Below are 18,260 nucleotides of genomic sequence, written 5' to 3' on the forward strand. Positions count from 1 at the left end.
AAAAACTCCCTTTTAACATCCAATATTTAAAAGGTAAACAAACAAAAAAATTATTTTGACCAGACTGTAGTCAGACACCTGACTACATCAAGATTTAGTAGGATCTTTACACTCTGTACCACGTGTCTTCACATTTCCATCTACACAGTGACCTTATAACAGTATTATTAAAATGAAGTAAATTCCACCTTGAAATGAGGTTTGAAATGATGAGTTCTATGTGGTTTAAATGAGCGTTGGTGTACCTCAGCCAAATGTCAGCTTGATAAGAAACGTCAGTCAGTATTTCTTTACCTTTTGATTCAAACACACTGCCACTATCAAAGAGACACAGCAGAGGAAAGGAAGTGGACCCCTGCTGCATTTCATTGAGACATCAAACTTGTTTTTTTATGCTTGCAAGCTGAATTGAAAGAGTTTTCAGTTGCTTACAAAGGCAAGCAACTGAAAACTCTTATTTTAACACAAATATTTTTCATTCTAAGCTGAAACTGAGCTTGAAGTCTGGGGTTTAAGAAGTTAAGAACAGCATCCAGCACATCTGTGGTGATTTTTCTATGTTGAAATAGCAGCATTTGAGCCATCTGGATCCAGTGCCAGGCCCTTACAGTCCCAGTCTTTGGATCAGATCAGCTGGCCCTCTGCAGCCTTATGACAGAAACTCACCAGTCCAGATTAAAACACTTTCAGCTCCCACAGGCACCAGATTTCCCAGCAAAATATGCTTTGACTCAAATGGTGCTATTAAATTTTCTTTTAAGATACACAGCATGAGCACTGGAAATCATCATAAAGTCCTGCTTCAGCTGCAGTTTGGAGAAGGTGAAGGTCTGTTGTTAGTGTTCGTCCTCTGCAGCGGCACTGGATGCTCGTCACATGGTTTCTTTCTGTCTCATTTTTATTTCATAAAACTTTAAGTTGAGGTCCTTACGTAACGTGTCCCATTCTCATTTTCACCTTTCTGTCACTCGTTCACACAAAGGTTGCCTCTGTTTCAGTGAGATTTTCATCTTAAAAGATTAGTCTGTTAAGTAACAAGCGGAGGGAGGCAAACAGGTTGTGCCATTTGCTGTGCAAAAATAACATTACCTAATCTGAATGACAAACCCATAGAGTCGTAGGTGAAGATCATGAGATGTCTCATTGATGAGCAGCAATAGCTGGACCAGTCTGTCTGGCAACAACCAAACGACAACCTAATTTGATGCTCAGTTTGATGTTTCTCCCATGTGACTGGCTGAATTCATATTTGTGTTGAAGAGCGATTGTGCCTAATACATGGCTCTTGACTGTAGTCTTGTTATTGATTAACACTCCCATTGGATAATACAACTTTAGCATGTTTCACTGTAGAAATGGTACTGGCCAAATGTGAAGAATTTACTGGACTCAGACTTATTACTTACGAACCATTTAAATATCTGCACCACCAAACTCAACAATGCATTTTTTTTGTTAACTTGACTGTTAATTAAATCCCTAAACGTGATGCTACATTGTCTTTGACCAAATATTATTCTATGAATCACTTTTAAATGATTATGTTGCAAGGTTTAAAACATTTGTTACTCCACTTGCTTCATTTCACGTGAATGTTAAACCTTGCTCCACTCTCCCTCCCTTCTGTGCAGCCCTTAATCTGCTGCGTTTAGTTATTAGCTGGACTGGAATGTGTTGGGGTTCTTGGGCCAAGCTGTCCTGACACGTTGCAGCAGCACCAACAGACTGCTGACAAGAGCTGGACCAGGAGGAGTCCTCTGGATCCTTATTTGTCCTGCTTCACCTGTATGACTTGATTAAACAGCTGCAATGAATCAGAGCAAAGAGGGAGTTGAGCCTTTTCAATATTCCTATTATGACTATTCAGACTGGTACTCAAACAACGCAGAGCCTACAAAACCACCCAAAGAGTGAGTATAAAAAAGTTGAGTCAAAGGTGTCAAATGGGGCCATAAGCATTGATTATTTTCACAGGTTGGGTCCTGGTACATCAACAAGGTCAGAAAAGTGCTGAGATGTGGTGGTTTGATTTGTTTTAGGCTTACTTTGCACATTTTTAAATGATGGTTTTATTCCTTATTTTCTTTTTGTCGCAGAGTTATTTTACCATGTGACCCGACAGCAGATGACAAGCTCTTCCATATATGCATATTATCGATATCAGTAAGTATACTTGGACCTGACTACTCTCTTAAGGGCGGGGGGTTGTTTTGTTGGGTTACTGCAGATAAATTGGGGTCACTTAAAATACAGCATAATATCAAACTTGTTGAACACATTAGCACTCTCCATCACCATATTCCAAACACCAAAAGAGGGAATAATTTAGAAGAATGATGTTCTTCTTAATCCAGTACAGATCCACAGACGTGGAGAATCAATATTACAGTGCACTGACGTTGTTCTGGTTGTACATGGTGACACAACACCTTACTCAAGTCACTGAGTGTTGCTTTTTTTTCTTTAACTTATCACCATCTAAGTTATGATCATATGGGAAATAATGCTAATAATGCATTAATTTATCGGACCTATAGGCTACTGTAGTAGCACAATGAAATGTAGTATTTATAGCTTTGCTTCATTAATGTATAACTGCAAATTGTTGTTGTGTTAGGCTAAAATAAGTCCCTTTATAATTTAAAAGGTGTCTAAGGAGATGCAGCTTTAAAAAGTAAAGTATTATATATTACTCTTTACTTTTCTTATAAGTAATGCAATGCAATTAATTACTTTCTTTGTGATTCATTACTTAGTAATTCATTAGTAATTCATTACACTACTCATTAAAATGCAAAAAAATAAGAGGATGCATATCCACTCCTCAAAGGCTGTATCACCCCACAAGCTTTTTTCCTCCTGCACAAGAACTGAAATTGGCTGATTGTGGCGCGAATCAGAATCAGAATCAGAATCAGAATCTGAATACTTTAATAAGTGCACAGAAAAAAAACATTTGTTAGATGTTTTTTTTAATCCACCTGTGTGCAGATGACTGAAGAACGCAGTTTATAACACAAGCAGTGGCAAAATTTAAACTGTAATGAAATGACTGAATTTAGTTCAGTAACATGCTACATTACTGTGTTGCTGAAAATGTAGTGTGACTACAGTAATGTGTTACTTTTTAATCTGTTACACCCAACACTGCTTGTTTCTACAGTAAGGCAGAATGAACAAGAGAAACACTGATAACTTTGTAGTTTCTTGGGAATGCATGGCTTAAGCAGTTTATAGCAATTATAGACTGTATAAAAGAGTGGACATTGTCACCAATGTAATCCGCTAGTCATCTTAGTCTTAAGATAGCTTTTTGCAAACAAACATAACAAGCAGGGGTCAGCTCTGACTCACAAGCCAAGAAATTTTTATGTAGTATCAGATAAAATTATAGATTTGAATGTCTGCTGCCAACACAGCTTGAACATTTAAACTATTCTCCTTTTAAGTGGAACATAAGAGGATGAGAGAGGTTCATTTCCCAGTACATCCTTTGGTGCATTTTCCAGGAATCCGTCAGTTGTCTTTGCTCCCAAAGGATATGCCATTTAGGGACTTTTACTGTCATTTAGCCTTCAACCAATTACTAATGAACACAACTGACTCAGTCATAAAAATCCTTCTACTGTGTATAGAATGGACACGACCCAATTTCATTGTACGGTAAACAATCTGAAAAACTATTAGAGGTGGGTCATGAAATATGTTTTCTACCAAACAAGGTTATTTATTTGAGGTTCTTCTGACTTATAGGTCAGTTCCTGACATATCTACAGTGCTGTGTTATTTTGGAAAGTTGAAGTTTTAATGAGCTCCGGGAGCTGGCAAAGGCTCTGATAAACACAATCAAATACAACTTAGCCCTGAAAGATAGGGGGCACAGTAAAGCCTTATCATTTAGTGACACGACAGCATATTAAGAATAACGTTTGCAGTTCACCATTTGTACCTGAAACGAATGTCATAATCCAGTCTTAATCAGATTGTCCTATCATTTCAAGGAAGCATTCGATTACACTTGTTTACAAGTGTGTTACAAACAGTCTTTTTTTATGAATCTGCCAACATTTTGGGGCAGCTTTTGACAAAAGGAAACTTTTTAGAACAAGCTAGCCTAAAATTACGTTTCCAGCATGTAATGTAAAAAAACTATACTACCTTACTATATTAGTATATAATGACAATCACTGATGTGGCATTAACTGTATGACGCGTAACGGAAGATCTAAAATTTTGTCCTTCCATCTAGCTGGTGATCATGTTAATCCTGGCAGGTCTCACCAGGAAAAATAAATTCTGCCAGGGTTTCGCAAGAGGATCCTCAAGCATCTTCAGGTAAATTTGGTAAATACAAATTTAACTGCACATTTGTCTCATGTTATCTGAGCCTCCCTGTGTGATCTCACAGTCCAGCCAACTTCCTGGATCAGACTCAGAAAAAAGGAGTGGTTATGGCTGTTTTTGGACTGGTGTTCAGCAAGCTGGCAATGCTGGTGATCACCCCAGACCCTCTGCCTTTCTCCAAAGATACTCCAGCAGATAATAAAGGTAGACATCTGAATGCTTGTTTGTTCTTTAGTTGCAATGAAGATTGTAATTGCTTCAGTTATATGGTGGTTTGATTATCATGCCAGTCAGTGGTTTTTGAACATACACTGCCTTTATTATTATCCCTTTATTATTAAAAATCAGATTATTCACGTGGAGGATTCTAGAGAGTCCTTGTTTTTCCATTTTGTCTATACTGATTAGATTAGAGGTTTCATTTTAGGAACTGATATGCCCTGTCTTTTTTTGGGTCCTTTTTTTCCAGAGTACATGAAGATAATCGCCATATTTTATTACCCAATCCTGTATTATCCTCTGTTGATATGTGGAACTCTGCAGCGCAAAGCAGGTTATGTGTTTGGGACACTGCTCTCCTTCACTCACTTTGGAGTCCTGGTGTGGCAGAAATTTGACTGTCCAAAGACTCCAGAGGTAAAATACCAACAAAAAAATACTGATGTATAATGTTTAAGGGAAACAAATGAATTTCATATCTGAGAAGAATACTTTCTTTAAAAGTTTATGTTGCCCTTCTGTTTTCAACGTCAGACTTGGTATAAAAAAATCCTACACAGATTTCAAATATCTGCTAAATTTAAAGACATTTGTTGCTATGCAACCTCATGGTAGATTTTGAGGTGCATGAACAAGCTACTGTGGCAACAACTCAACCAATCCCAAAGATTTTCCTTTCCATGTTTCACTTTCATGACATGCTTGTACAGTGTTGATCTTGCTTCTAGTTGTAGCAGACATAAGCTAGTCTAGTTAAAAAGTTTGAAAACAGTGCAAAAGCTGGAAGAAATAAAACCCAAACAAGATGGGAACAGCCAAGTCTGGTTATAGTTGTTTAACTTTTGTGATTTGTCATTAAGTAAGTCCTTTAGTAACTGATAATTTTATATAATTTTGGGTTTGTATAAAATACATCACGTTACAATTGAAGGAACTGATACTTTAAAGGACAGCATATTTTATTTGTTTACAGATCTATAAATACTATGCTCTACTCGCAAGTCTGCCTCAGCTGGCCTGCCTTGCATATCTCTGCATTCAGTTCCCTTTGCTGTTTGTGAAAGGACCAAAGACGGACGAGGTGAGAAAAGTCAGAATACACAAACATTCTAAATTTCAACATTCTAAAAATGTATGATATTTATCTCTGGCTGTGGCTGGTGCACACGAATAAGTACGTAACATAGTTCAATTATGTAAAACAGAACTGTGAAAAAGAACAGGTTTAACCCTGTGTCCTTCAGCAGATTATGACGGGAGAGGTGACATTTTCCCACCTTCAAATATATTAATCCAAGACTTATACTTCAAAAGCAGATTAAATCCCCAACAAACACTAATTGGTAACATTGAAATTACAGAGTTATGAAGGAAATTAAACTTGTAGTTATGTTCTGAAATACTGACACCTTAAAATGTTTTTGCTCACAGGACCTTGACAGTAGCTACTACACCAACTATGTGAAGTTACTTCTCAAGAAAAAGTCCTCAACTGCCAGGTGAGCAGAGATTAAAGAGTGATTTATTTTATTAGACTCAGAGTGGTGACACAAAAAAAACATGATAGAGGTCGGGATCATATTTCAATGAAGATGACAAAATTTATAATGAAAGCTTGCTCATTGGCAGTTTTGCTGCTAACTTTAATGTGTTCAGTTCCAGTTCCATTAACTGTGCCATTACAGTGAGCTAGCAGCTTACTTTGTTGCAGTGTGATCATTTTCTGACTTCTCAGTTTCAGAATGTAATATGTGACAAAGGCCTGATAATGTTTGTAGGTTTATTTTTAATAGATATTTATAGAGTAGTATTTGCTAAAGATTTTCCTTTCAGAATATTCTTTTCTTTCTACATTGTATTAGCTGACTCTCACTGGTTCAGAGCCCAGGCTCCACAAGTTATAAGCTAAAATAATCGCTCTTTTGGAGTAACTTCAAAAATGAGATTAGTGGAGTCTAGCATTTGATATTAAATCAACTGATCATTTGCTTCTCTGGCTTCATGCAAATCAAATTAATTGCACTTTCAAGCCACATGCCAAAATTATTATTTTTTGTCTGTTTTTTAAAAGTGAGATTCCTACTGGCTTCAACTGTGTAATGGTGTATAATCCTTTAAACCCACAAATATGTTGAAATTTACCACATGTCTCACCACATGTATGCATGATTTTCATTCAAAGTAAAAGCATTTTAAAACTGTGGATTACCTATATTTGCTTGCACCTTCAAAGGTGATAAAATTAGGATAATTAAAACAACCAAATTCACCTTAAAAATCCAGGTTACTGTTAAGACTGATAGGAAGAAGAGGAAGAACAAAGTTATTTTCAAAACAAGGTACAAAGAGTTTACGTGCAATTAAAGAAGTATGAGTGAAGTTTATTATATAAAGACAGGCCAAAAGCAAGTGACAGTTTTTAAAAAATAAAGAAAATGCTGAATTAAAAAAAGATGAAGTGTTATCTTTGTTTATCTTCAACAGGCCATTGAACAATTAAGGTGCTTACAGAAGGTTTACTGTATATTTCGGGGGATAAACCTCTATAACCGAAATGATCATTGCAAAATGGGATTTGGATATTTATTCAGCTTTACCTGACGATCAGTCTGACTGTGTAATTCTGAATCAGCTCAAGTTTGTTTTCTTTGTCTTTGTTGTGTGAGCAAAAGAAATGAGAACAGTGGATTAATCTAATCAAGATCAAAGGTAGTATTTTCTAAATTATTTTATAGACAAGGTTTTTTAATTTTGAGAACTGTAATATGCATAAATAAACAATTACGTTAATATCCTTGTTGAAATTTTAATTATTTAAAGATATTTTTTAAGCATTTATTAAATAAATACTTACTGGAAGAGTGAGATGTGAACCAAAATAGGAGGAAATATAGTACTACAGTGTTGCAATGGAGCTTGTGGCCTTGAATTGTTACTGTAGAAAATGTTTGGTTACTAGCGTAACCCAGATTCTCTGAAAACCAAGGGGGATATGAGAGATTATTCTGATTCTGATTATCTGATGGATCATACCGGAGGGCTCTTCCCATAGTGAGGTACTGGGGGAGGCTTGAAAAGGAACTTGCAATTCAGTTGCAGATATCAGCAATACATAAGTAAATAAGTTAAATAAATTAAATATAAATCGCATTCATGTAGTTTGCAGCTCTCACGACTTGTTCTCTTGTAGTTTGTCAGCATCTGACAAACCAGCGCTTGCAGAGAGAATTCTGGAGGTGATTAAGGGTTACATTTATATTCCTGAAAAAGGTGAGTGTTCTCATACAGATATATTTTTTATGTAACGCTGACTTAACTTCTTCTGCATATCTGACATATTGGAAATGCTGCAGTAACCTACTTGATCATTTTTCCTTTCAGTGTTTCGTTTTCCACTGAAGCTGGCGGTATCATCTTTTGTTACCTGTGTGGCTATACACCATGTGAGCTTAAATAAGCCAATAATACCTTTACCTATTTTAAAATGTCATACCATCTTGGTTCATTTGTTTTACATTCACCATTGCCTGTTTCACCCTACAGACCGCACTCTTGATAGTTGTCCTGGTGGTGCCCACTCTCCACATTGTTCGTGCTGGTATTGATGAAAATATCGCCTTCTTGTTACTGGGTTTTGGGATTGTGTTATCAGATGACAGGATGGAGGTTGTTAGAATTGTAACTTTTTACACATGGCTGCTGGAAGGTATGTGGGTCTGTTTGCTGTCCCTGTAACAAAATACCAAAGTATTTTTGTTTTAAAGTAAGACTAATTTGTTTTTTCTTTTGCATCATTTGCTTGTTAGTATGCTACCTCTGTGCGATGACCCTGTCTTGCTTGGTCAGCCTTATTATGCTCATGAGGTCCATGGTTCTCCACAGGTATGTGCAGTAAATCCTCAGAGACTGGAGGCATTGGTTAAAGGAAACTCTATTTTCTCCATGAAAAGTTTACTTATTCTGAATACTGATTATAGTCTAACCCCAATATTGCCAGACTTCTCATTGTTGCCTGATGATAAGTATTTCAACTTTGTTACTTATTTTTCTCTAGATTTTTCTCAGACAGGCCTTCCTGTCTGAACCTGATGTGTCACTGGCTTAATGTGTTTCAGATCAAACCTAAGAGGACTGTATAAGGGAGACATTTACAAGCTTTGCAACAACCAGAAAACCATGCATCCGTCTAGAACAGGTGTTGTCTGTTGGATGGGCTTGACGGGATACCAGGCTGCAATCGTCAGCCTTGGTAAAGCTTGAATAAACTGCATCACTGACTTTAGTTTTAAGAATAATGCTGGAAAATACCACATCATGAAAAGAAAAAAAACAAAACCCTTTTGACTTGTCCTTTTAATAGGGATTGTCTCTCAAAAAGTTTTTTGTCCGAAGAAAAGAACTACAACTAAAAAAGACAGGCTGTTGATCTGGATGGCATGTTCCCTTATTACCATGAATGCACTCATTGTAGTTTACTAAAGTACTAACTATGTTGTAATCCAGCTTTGCAAATGCTTGTGAGTGATGCTTAATAAAACCTGTAGTGCTGGCCATTTAAAAAAGGCTTAAGGGGTTAAGGAAAAAAAATACTTTTAGAAATGATTTTAATATTCAAAGTGGCCTGTTTCTGTGTTAACTCTGCAGGAATGGCTATCCAGACCATTGTGTTTTTCATCTGCTTCTTGTTCCTGGTGTTTTTGATCATTATCCCAGTGTTTTACGGCCGTAACATCATTGTCTTTGAAATTGCAGGAAAGGCATGGTGAGTCAGCAACAATTCATATAGCTCTTTCCTTTTTTCTCTTTTCATGAATCAATGATTCAAAACACTTTCATTTTCCACCTTTGTGATGTCTCAGGCCGGCCTGGGTCACACTGATACTGGTGACAGGGCTTCAGCATGTGACTGCTAAGTTTGCTTTCATCAAACAAAAAGCCGGCACAAGAGACCTGAACAACAGGTGTGTTTGTTTAGTCCTACTCATTTGTTGGAATGCAGTTTAATTAGGTTTTGTTTATTACTTAGACATTTCAATTACTAGTTGTAATTTTATTTTTGTTCGATACTAATAAAAATGCAATGCAATTCTGAGGATGAAACTGTTTAATTATTAGTAACACGTGTCAGTTATTTAGTTTAGCTCTTTTACAGCATAAATGATGTCTTTAAATTACAAAGAACTGAATAAATAAATAAATGGTTTTCCAACTATTAGTATTGAAGGCTTTGTATCTGTATCGTCAAAAAATACTAAAGAAGTAGATTAAGTAGATTACAACATGAATACTTTCTCACTGGGATTCAACTTGTTAATTAGAGACATGCAACTACTTCTGAGGACACTGGGGTCTTTGTTTTGTGGGAGAGGGGGCCCTAGAGAGTTTCTGTTGAGTAGTTTTAGCTTTAGGCTGAAAACTGATTCAAAAACATCCATTTAATACAAAGACATTATTTAATTTATATAGATTGTTAAAGAATAATGAGTGGTTTTATTTAATTTTGTACTGAGGCATAAAGTTGGAGAACAAAGAACAAATCTAGCTGAAAGGGTTGAGATTTCTTGAGTTTTAAGACCTATTATGGTCCAATCTCAAATACCATTTCCCACAATGCAACTCAGAATCCTTTATTTGTTGTTGTTGTTTATTTGTTATTACTTCATTTAAAAATGTGAAGCCTCCACTCATCAGAGGTCAGCACTTTCAGGGTCACAAGCTCTGTCACAGGCTTTGTATTGCTAATGTAATTAACTTCATGTTTACACTCAGTTTTTTCTCACAGTCTCCTCCATGATGCTTTTCAGAGAGAGTCTGTTCCTCCTGACGTACCTGCTGTTCCTAATCAACACCGTGGTGGGGCTGGTTGTTGCCATATGGAGAATAGTAATAACAGCTTTGTACAACATCATCCATCTTGGTCGTATTGATGTCAGTCTGCTGCATCGCACAGCAGAGTCCTATGACCCAGGTACGATTCATTCAATTTGTCTAGAACAATGGAATCCTGGAGTATTGAGGAATAGGCTATATAGACCTTTGTGAACACATCCTTTATGTACAGTAACACTGTTACTAATTTTAATCATCTTGAATGACTTGATGATAATAACAAAAGTATGCAATTGCATTTTTCAGACAGTCTGATTTAAATTCTACTCTGTGACCTTTAACTCTATTTAGCCTACTGCTACTACACACACTTCCTGAAGGTGGAGGTCAGTCAGTCGCACCCGGTGATGAAGGCTTTCTGTGGGCTGCTGCTGGACATGATGGTTGGGGGTGGGAGAGCTGGACAGAAAATACAAGATGCAGAGGAAGGTAGAAATCCTAAACTGGAAACACATAAAGACAAACATCCTCTCTCTCTCACACACACACACGCAAACACAGTCCAGCTTTTGTGCCACTACATTTAAAACATATTGAACATTAAGTATTTAATAAGAATGTAATAATAGTGCTTTATGAAAAAAAATGCATTGTGGGCAGGAGAGGGAGTTGTTGTAATACCTAGAATGATCACAATTGGAAAAAATTAAGCAGTGCTGACTTATTCTTTTAATACAGCCGTGGTTTAACTTCTGAAGGCCACAATGTGTTACTCTCAACATGTCAAGCTCAGCTCTACACTGTCCAGCTTAATTATCCTCACTGTCAGGAAGAGCTTTTACCGTAGACTCAGCTAATTGCTACTGCTAATGCTGTGGTCCAATCATAATATGTTTATTATTTAGCATTTCTGCTTATTATGCTGCCATGCTGAAATCTGCATCCTGGCAATCCTCACTTTATGATTATTACTACTGCATGTTGCAATTGTGTAACATTGTTAGTATAAATGATAAAAGATTTAGCTTACAGGAAAGAGCAACATTTATCACTTTAGAATGGCGTGCCAAAATTAGCACAGGACCATTGTGTTTTCATTAAATCCACTTTTCTCTATATTATATTATAAGTGGCTGACTCTCAGATGAATATGCTTGTAATGACAAATATCAAAATGGATATTTAGTTGTGTAGCTTTTACTGACTACAATTTCTAAACCCACAGAGCTGCCAAATACAGAAGGCTTTGAGTGTTTCTCCACAATGTGTTCTTTTCAGTGACACACACATGAAGCATGCTTGTGCTGTTATATGGGGTTGTAACAATTTCTTAGCCACTGTTTTCAAAATACGTTGTGCATACATTGATACATGACACTAAGCATATTCAGCCCCTTGGTTTGCTGTCTCGTTCTGCCCTCAGCCTGCTCCTCCTTCATGCTTTCAGGAATTCAGGAGAATAAGCCAAGCAAGGCGAACAGCAGTCAAAGGATTCGCTCTCGCTGGCAGCTGATGTACACATTGGTTAACAACCCCTCCCTGCTGGGCTCCAGGAAGCATTTTCAGACTCTGCAGAACTCGGAGAACGTCCTGAATGGCACCCCCAACCGAACCTCCAAAAAGGGCAGCAAGATGGAGGCCAGCAAGCTGGGCGCAGAGCCAGCAGAGCCCACTGAGACCCCTGAAAGCCAAGAAAAAACTGAATGAGTTTGAGTTGGCAATATATTTCAAAATTGTACTGGGTGTAATCTGCATTAAACAAACCTGCAAGTGCTAAATATAACTACTGCAATCAACCGCTTTGCTTCAGAGATCTTTTAGCATTTAACTTATGTAAATAGTTGTCTAAATTATTCTGTTTATTTCTCTTAGGTTAGCTTTAGGCAACAAAAACATTACGTTAAGATCGCATCCAGAAAGCACAAAAGTACAGAATATGTACTTAAACAGAAGTACAGATACTAGTGTTAAAAAATACTCCAGTGAAAGCTGAAGTATGGATTCAACTTCTATACTAAAGTAAAAAAGTACCGGCTCTGAAATGAACTCAAAGTAATAAAAGTAGCTCTTTGGAGAGTGTTTCTACTACCTATTTTTGTGCAAAGTTAACTGAACTCTGTGGTGTATTAATGTAATGATAAAATAATATCAGTAGAGGGAACAAAAAACATGTTTCAGTCTCATTTTTAATTCTAATAAATGTATTCAGCTTGAATCGATTATGAGAAGAGAAAAAGAAGGAAATAAAATAAAATAGCTCTTTTTTTTGTTGCTTACATTGCCGAGGCTGATTTTGCCTCTAAAAATGAGTACAGTCAGGGGTTAAAGTGAGATTCAGCAGGTGCAGGAAACCTAAAATCAGTTCTAATGGCTCAGAGTGGGGAAAAGAAAAGCATCACACATGAAATTAAATAACACAGTTAGGGTTAGTCTACCTCAGTTTTTGTTGCAGCTTGTTTCACAATATGAAAAAAACGTGTAACATATACAGACCCAATATCTGATTTAGAATAAAATAGACCTTTATTGTCATGCACAATAAAAGTATAGAAATTATAATTTAAAAACATGAAGACATCATGTAAGCTTTAAACTTCTGGTTTATCAAATCCTAATGAGGAAATAGCTGTAGTCCTTATCTCTCTTCTTCCTCTCCTGTCCTGTCTTTCTTATCTCCATCTCTGAATGAATTTAGCTCTCTGACTTTTCTCTCCCTGTGAAATAAGCAGTAGCAGCAGACAAACTGCGCACAAACAGTGTTTTTGATGATGCTTGCTGTGCTGATAAAAATGTTGTATGTGAAATTACCTGCCACTAAAACTATGTCACTCCATTTTTGTTTTGTCCTCTTCTGTTAGGCTAGCTAGATGCTGAAGTACTTGTGTTGTGTCGGTGTTGTGCCAGAAAAAAAGAAAGCACAAACCACTTTAACCCCTGACTTTGGCACACAGGTTTGCCTCTTTCATCTCTTTTCCCCTGGTGAACAGGACTGCCTGTCTTGAGTTACTGTTCAGGCTTAAATCGGTTTGATGTATGAAGGCCCGCAGTGACGTAAAATAATAACTCCCTGTCAAATGTTTTAAAACAAAAGTAACAAGTCTGTTAAGAAGTAGAACGTACAGATATTTATTTTAAAATGTAGGGTGCAAAAGTAAAATGTTGTCAGAAAAAAAACTACTCAAGTAAAGTACAAATACCTGAAAATTCTACTCAAGTTCAGTAAGTTTTTGTAATTCGTTACTGTATGTGTAACAAAGTAAATCATAGGCATTGTATGTGAAGTTTGTGTTTACTGAGATAGCTCACAGAACTCCCTCACACAACAGTTAGAGCGACAGAGTTCTCTTTGCCACAAATTGACTCCACCAGTTAAAACTACTGAAAGTGCTGCAGGGACACACTGAAGCCTGACCCAAAGGAACCACTGTGCATTTCTCAGTGCCAGAGAATAAAGGATGTGCTGAGAAGTTCCCAGTCGGTGACCCAAAGGGTCAGAGACCCTAGGTAGTCTACAACTTAATATGTGGTTATAACCTTGAGGTTGATTGGAGTGTCTATCACTAAAGTATCCCTGCAGAGTGTACATCACATTTCAACCAACCAAAAGGAACTCTGAAGAAATGTGGCTGCGAAAAGAAGATCCAATGGGATTCCAAAAGAAATATTAATAACAATGCAGGTCTCAGCTCATGTATGAAAAATATAATTTAATTTTGTTAAGCTTTACTTTACAGTATTGTTCAATTAGTCTGGAAGCCTTTTTAATTAGTTAATACTGACTTACATGACGCACAGACTGATGGCAATGATCAATGTCAGCATCAGACATGCAGCACGGAGTCAATAAGCAGTCCTAGTTTATTTTTGTCTGGGTAATGTAGCTATGCCAGCCCATACTGATTGGATATTTGTGTTCTCAGTGGTGTAGGAGGATTTTTAAGACCATGGACGGGCAAATTTATATATAAACCAACTTCACAGCAAAATCTCACAAGCTGAAGATACAAATATTTTATATTTACTCTAGTATAAACATTGTTTTCTGCTGCAGAATACAGTGTACGATCTTAATATGCTGTTAGAAGACTGTATGTGTGTTTGTTTTTATTTACATTTCAGCTTTGTCATAATATCTTATCTCATATTTAGATACCTAATTACAGTTTCCTATTAGTTTCCTATTATGTTTGCTGTTTTACATACAAGTCCTGAAGATAAATAAAAAAGCAAAAAGATAATGTGCTAGTAAATTTGCATATTTCTTTTTTTAGTCATTCTTTTAAAACTATGTCAATATTTTTTTTAAAGAAAATTCACAGTTTTTATATGAATTAATTTTGTTGATGACTGTAAATTACTATCCAATAATGCATGCAACTTCTGGGCTCAGCCAATCAGAGCCAGCGGATTTCGTTACACAGGCATTTTGCCGTTACAGGGGCAGAAATATTGCTGTTAAGTGCCTTCATAACTTGAATTTTTCGTTAAATGGGGTATTTGTAAGTCGGGGTTCCACTGTACTAAGAATATTAAGCAAATATATTAAATATTATATGTTTTCATGGTTTAATACAGTTCTTGCTTGGTGAGTGAAAATATCCTGAAATGTAAATGTTTCAGACTTATTACTGTTAAAGAAAGACAATAAACTAAAAGGGTAAATAATGGAGGACATGCTGACCAGGGTAAGGATATACTACTTTACTGTAATTTAACAGGAAAAATTTCCTCCTGTGTACTCTTCCAAATACCAGAATTTATCATATGTTTAGTGTTTATTGATCTCATTATCTTAATCATTAAGCAGCTTTCTTGTTTGATCTAGTCATTAGTAAGTTTTTACTAAGAAGTCTTTTACTTCCTGTTTTTCTTTTTTTAATGTTTAACTTACATTTTTAAGGAATCACATGATCATTTTTACAAGAACTTGTGCATCATCTTCCATGCATGTACATTTCACCTATTGCATTATTGTTTTCTGATTAACAAAACAATGTTAGTGCTTCAAGATGTGCACTGTGAGATAAAATTTGAATGAATAAGAAATTACTTTTTAAAAGTAAACAGGACTGACAGTTGAGGTGCATTACATTAGAGTGATAGAGAGACGTTCACAGTGGAGTCACAGTGCACGGACAAGTGGACAAGTTACACGAGAAGTACAGGCCAGAATGCTTGAACTGTATGGGTACTTCTTTGCTGCGGGCGTTCTCTTAGGTCCACTCTCAATTGCTCCATTTCATCACTAAGCATCAATTAAAAGTTGTTCTGAGTGATCATCTTTATCCTGTCATGAAATATTTATGTTCTGAAAGGAATGACTCCAGCCACATCCCAAGACTGGTTACTGAATAATCTGATGAATATAAATATGACACAAATTATATGCTATGGCCTTCACAGGGTTAGACACGTTAGCGTGCTGTCCACCATGGCATCAAAAGCATGACATTTGTTTGAAGAATGGCGCTTTGCCCCTGCTATGTGGATTAGAAGGACTTGAGAATATACTGTAGGTATGCCAAGGTGCTGTGCTGGCAGCATGTCGTAGCCCACTTTGAATTTTGAGAGAGAGGAAAACAATGTGGGTTTTTTTCAAACTTTATTGAGGCACATAGGGCAGTTACAATATTTAAACACTTTGGTAAAAACATACTGTTTCCTTTATCACAGGGATAAAAAAAACAGAAAATAGACAACAAGAAATACTGATCTAAAGTTATTATTTGGGCCATTTATAAGACACAACATACTGTGACTCCACAACAGGCAGCATGCAGGTCCTCTAACACTGTGCCCTGGGAAAAACAGCAGGACGGACACATGACCCAGATACAACAGAGCAATAACAGAGCACACACACACACTCATAGGTGCTTCTACATTTGGAGTATGGTGTCTACATTTTATCACGATGGAGTCTGTTTAAAGCAGCCTTATATTTGGAGTCAACACACTTCTCCTTATTGGACATGTTTACCGTATAGCTGAACAAAATGCTCACAGCTGCAGTACACAAAGATTTGATGTTTTTTTTATGAAACAACACAGTTTTCATTAACATTTAAACTCCATTAAGTGATTTTTATTAAATTTCTATTTTAAGCCACTACACTCCTAATAGAAGCACACACATTTACTTTAAAGCAGAACATAGGCATATTTGTTAGTACTGATTTCACTACGCACATTGCTTTGCGCTGCAATTCATATGTGACACAAGTCATTTTTTTTCCCTTAATCAAACCTTGATTGTGACTGTTGTACTCATCCTGACAGGCAGAAACGTGTGCTCTCATCCATGACCCGCCTACTGTTATCTAGAAACAGGTTTAGCAACAGTGCTTAAAAATGAATGAGATATCAACGTTTCTGAGGTTACATAGGCTTCCATTTCTTGTCATACCTGCACTCATGTAAACGTGGATATAACCGTTGAATAACTGGTCTGAAAAAAACATTTACATGCAGGACTTAGTGTTGGTTAGTCATAGTGTGCACATTGAAATTATTAATAGATATTCAGTCCCTACTGTGGAAATTTTACCTTCACACCACAGAAGATTTTATTCTTGCTGTTTTGGTCATACTGTGAATTTTTAACTCGTAACTTTCTGATTTTATGTAAACAGAATTTACTGGGATAGAGTTACTAAAATTTGGTCAAGTCCCTGCATGTTTTGTGGGGCTTTTTTTTCTTTCTCAAGATCACCAGTACTGAAATAAATTTTTAAAAAGACGTTTGAATAGTATACTTGCTATTGTGTATATGTGTATTTTCGTGTAGATCTGTATCTAGTAGGGGTGCAACAATACACAAAATTCACGGTTCGGTTCGATACTTTGGTGTCACGGTTTGATATTTTTTCGATACAAAAAAATGTTCATGCCTTTTTAATTTGTCATTTATTAAAATTATAAATATATATTTTAACTCAAAAGTACAGTTTTTAAATTTAATGTTGCTGAAACAACAAAGTAATAAAATAATATAAATAATCATCATCTTTGGAAATAGTACTAGTTTTTATATATATATTTATATATAAACAAACAAAAATAAAAAATAAATCTATCTGATCGAGAATCACTCATCTTTGGAAAAGAGAGTTTATTACAGAGAAATGGCTCTTTCCAAAATAAAAGCTATACTATACGCTTCTTCTGGGCTATATTCTCAGCAGCATATTAAACATATCAGGTCCCCATAAGGAGAATCATGTGCTAACGGCTGTCTAAATGACTCGGGTAAAGTTTGTAGCATGCGTGCTTGTTGTTTTTGTCTGCTTCCACTTGTCTTTGCACTAGGATGATGTCGGCGTAAATGTGCAGTCATATTCGTTGTGTTCCCACTAGTGCTGTCAGCGTTAATCTCGTTGAAATGACGTTAACGCCACAACACGGCAAATCTCCGTTAACGAGCTACGCGGATCGCCCCGTGCATGGGGCTGAGACGGCCAACACGTTAACGAGCTAACTGCGCTAACACACTAGTTCCCACCCATGTAATTGAGCATTGCGTGGCACATCCAACATACTGTTTTACTTTAGTCCATGACGCGCTTACCTTCAGGGTCATACGTCACATGAAAACCAAAATAGTTCCAAACGCCAGATCTGAATGAGGGTGGGGGAGGTTCAATTTGCCATGTTGCAAGGAGAGCTTAACTTCTGTCTCGCTAGCTTGCCCTGCGCTCAGTGAATCTGCGTTCGACTACTCCGCCTAGGCTGCACTGTCGAGCGCAGATCCACTGAGCGCTCAACACAGACAGCATCGTCAGAAGGAAAGTTGATAAAATAAATTAAAAATTTTGTATTGTTCGATACATATGCGTATCGAACCGAAAGCACTGTATCGAACGGTTCAA

The 18,260-nt window shown here is 36.6% G+C and overlaps 1 protein-coding gene across 2 annotated transcripts; it reads left to right on the forward strand.

Annotated features, from left to right (window-relative positions):
* Nucleotides 1-1,668: 1,668 nt before the first annotated feature.
* Nucleotides 1,669-14,635, forward strand: LOC102295725 (receptor for retinol uptake stra6). 2 transcript variants are annotated; one of them, XM_014339998.2, is made up of 17 exons: nt 1,669-1,910; nt 2,097-2,163; nt 4,250-4,335; nt 4,409-4,548; nt 4,814-4,980; nt 5,537-5,644; nt 5,995-6,062; nt 7,754-7,833; nt 7,945-8,006; nt 8,107-8,269; nt 8,370-8,445; nt 8,679-8,812; nt 9,208-9,325; nt 9,423-9,524; nt 10,368-10,531; nt 10,744-10,881; nt 11,816-14,635. In XM_014339998.2, the coding sequence occupies exons 1-17, from the start codon at nt 1,810-1,812 to the stop codon at nt 12,097-12,099; spliced, it is 2,058 nt and encodes a 685-aa protein (XP_014195484.1). In that variant the 5' UTR covers nt 1,669-1,809; the 3' UTR covers nt 12,100-14,635. The 2 variants fall into 2 exon arrangements, with proteins under 2 accessions (XP_014195484.1, XP_005942144.1); XM_005942082.3 differs by having other exon boundaries at nt 11,840-14,635.
* The last annotated feature ends 3,625 nt before the right edge of the window (nt 14,636-18,260 follow it).

Source organism: Haplochromis burtoni, unplaced genomic scaffold, assembly GCF_018398535.1.
Source record: "Haplochromis burtoni strain Fernald_Lab_line unplaced genomic scaffold, NCSU_Asbu1 Contig_330, whole genome shotgun sequence".
In the NCBI taxonomy this organism is placed as follows: domain Eukaryota; kingdom Metazoa; phylum Chordata; class Actinopteri; order Cichliformes; family Cichlidae; genus Haplochromis; species Haplochromis burtoni.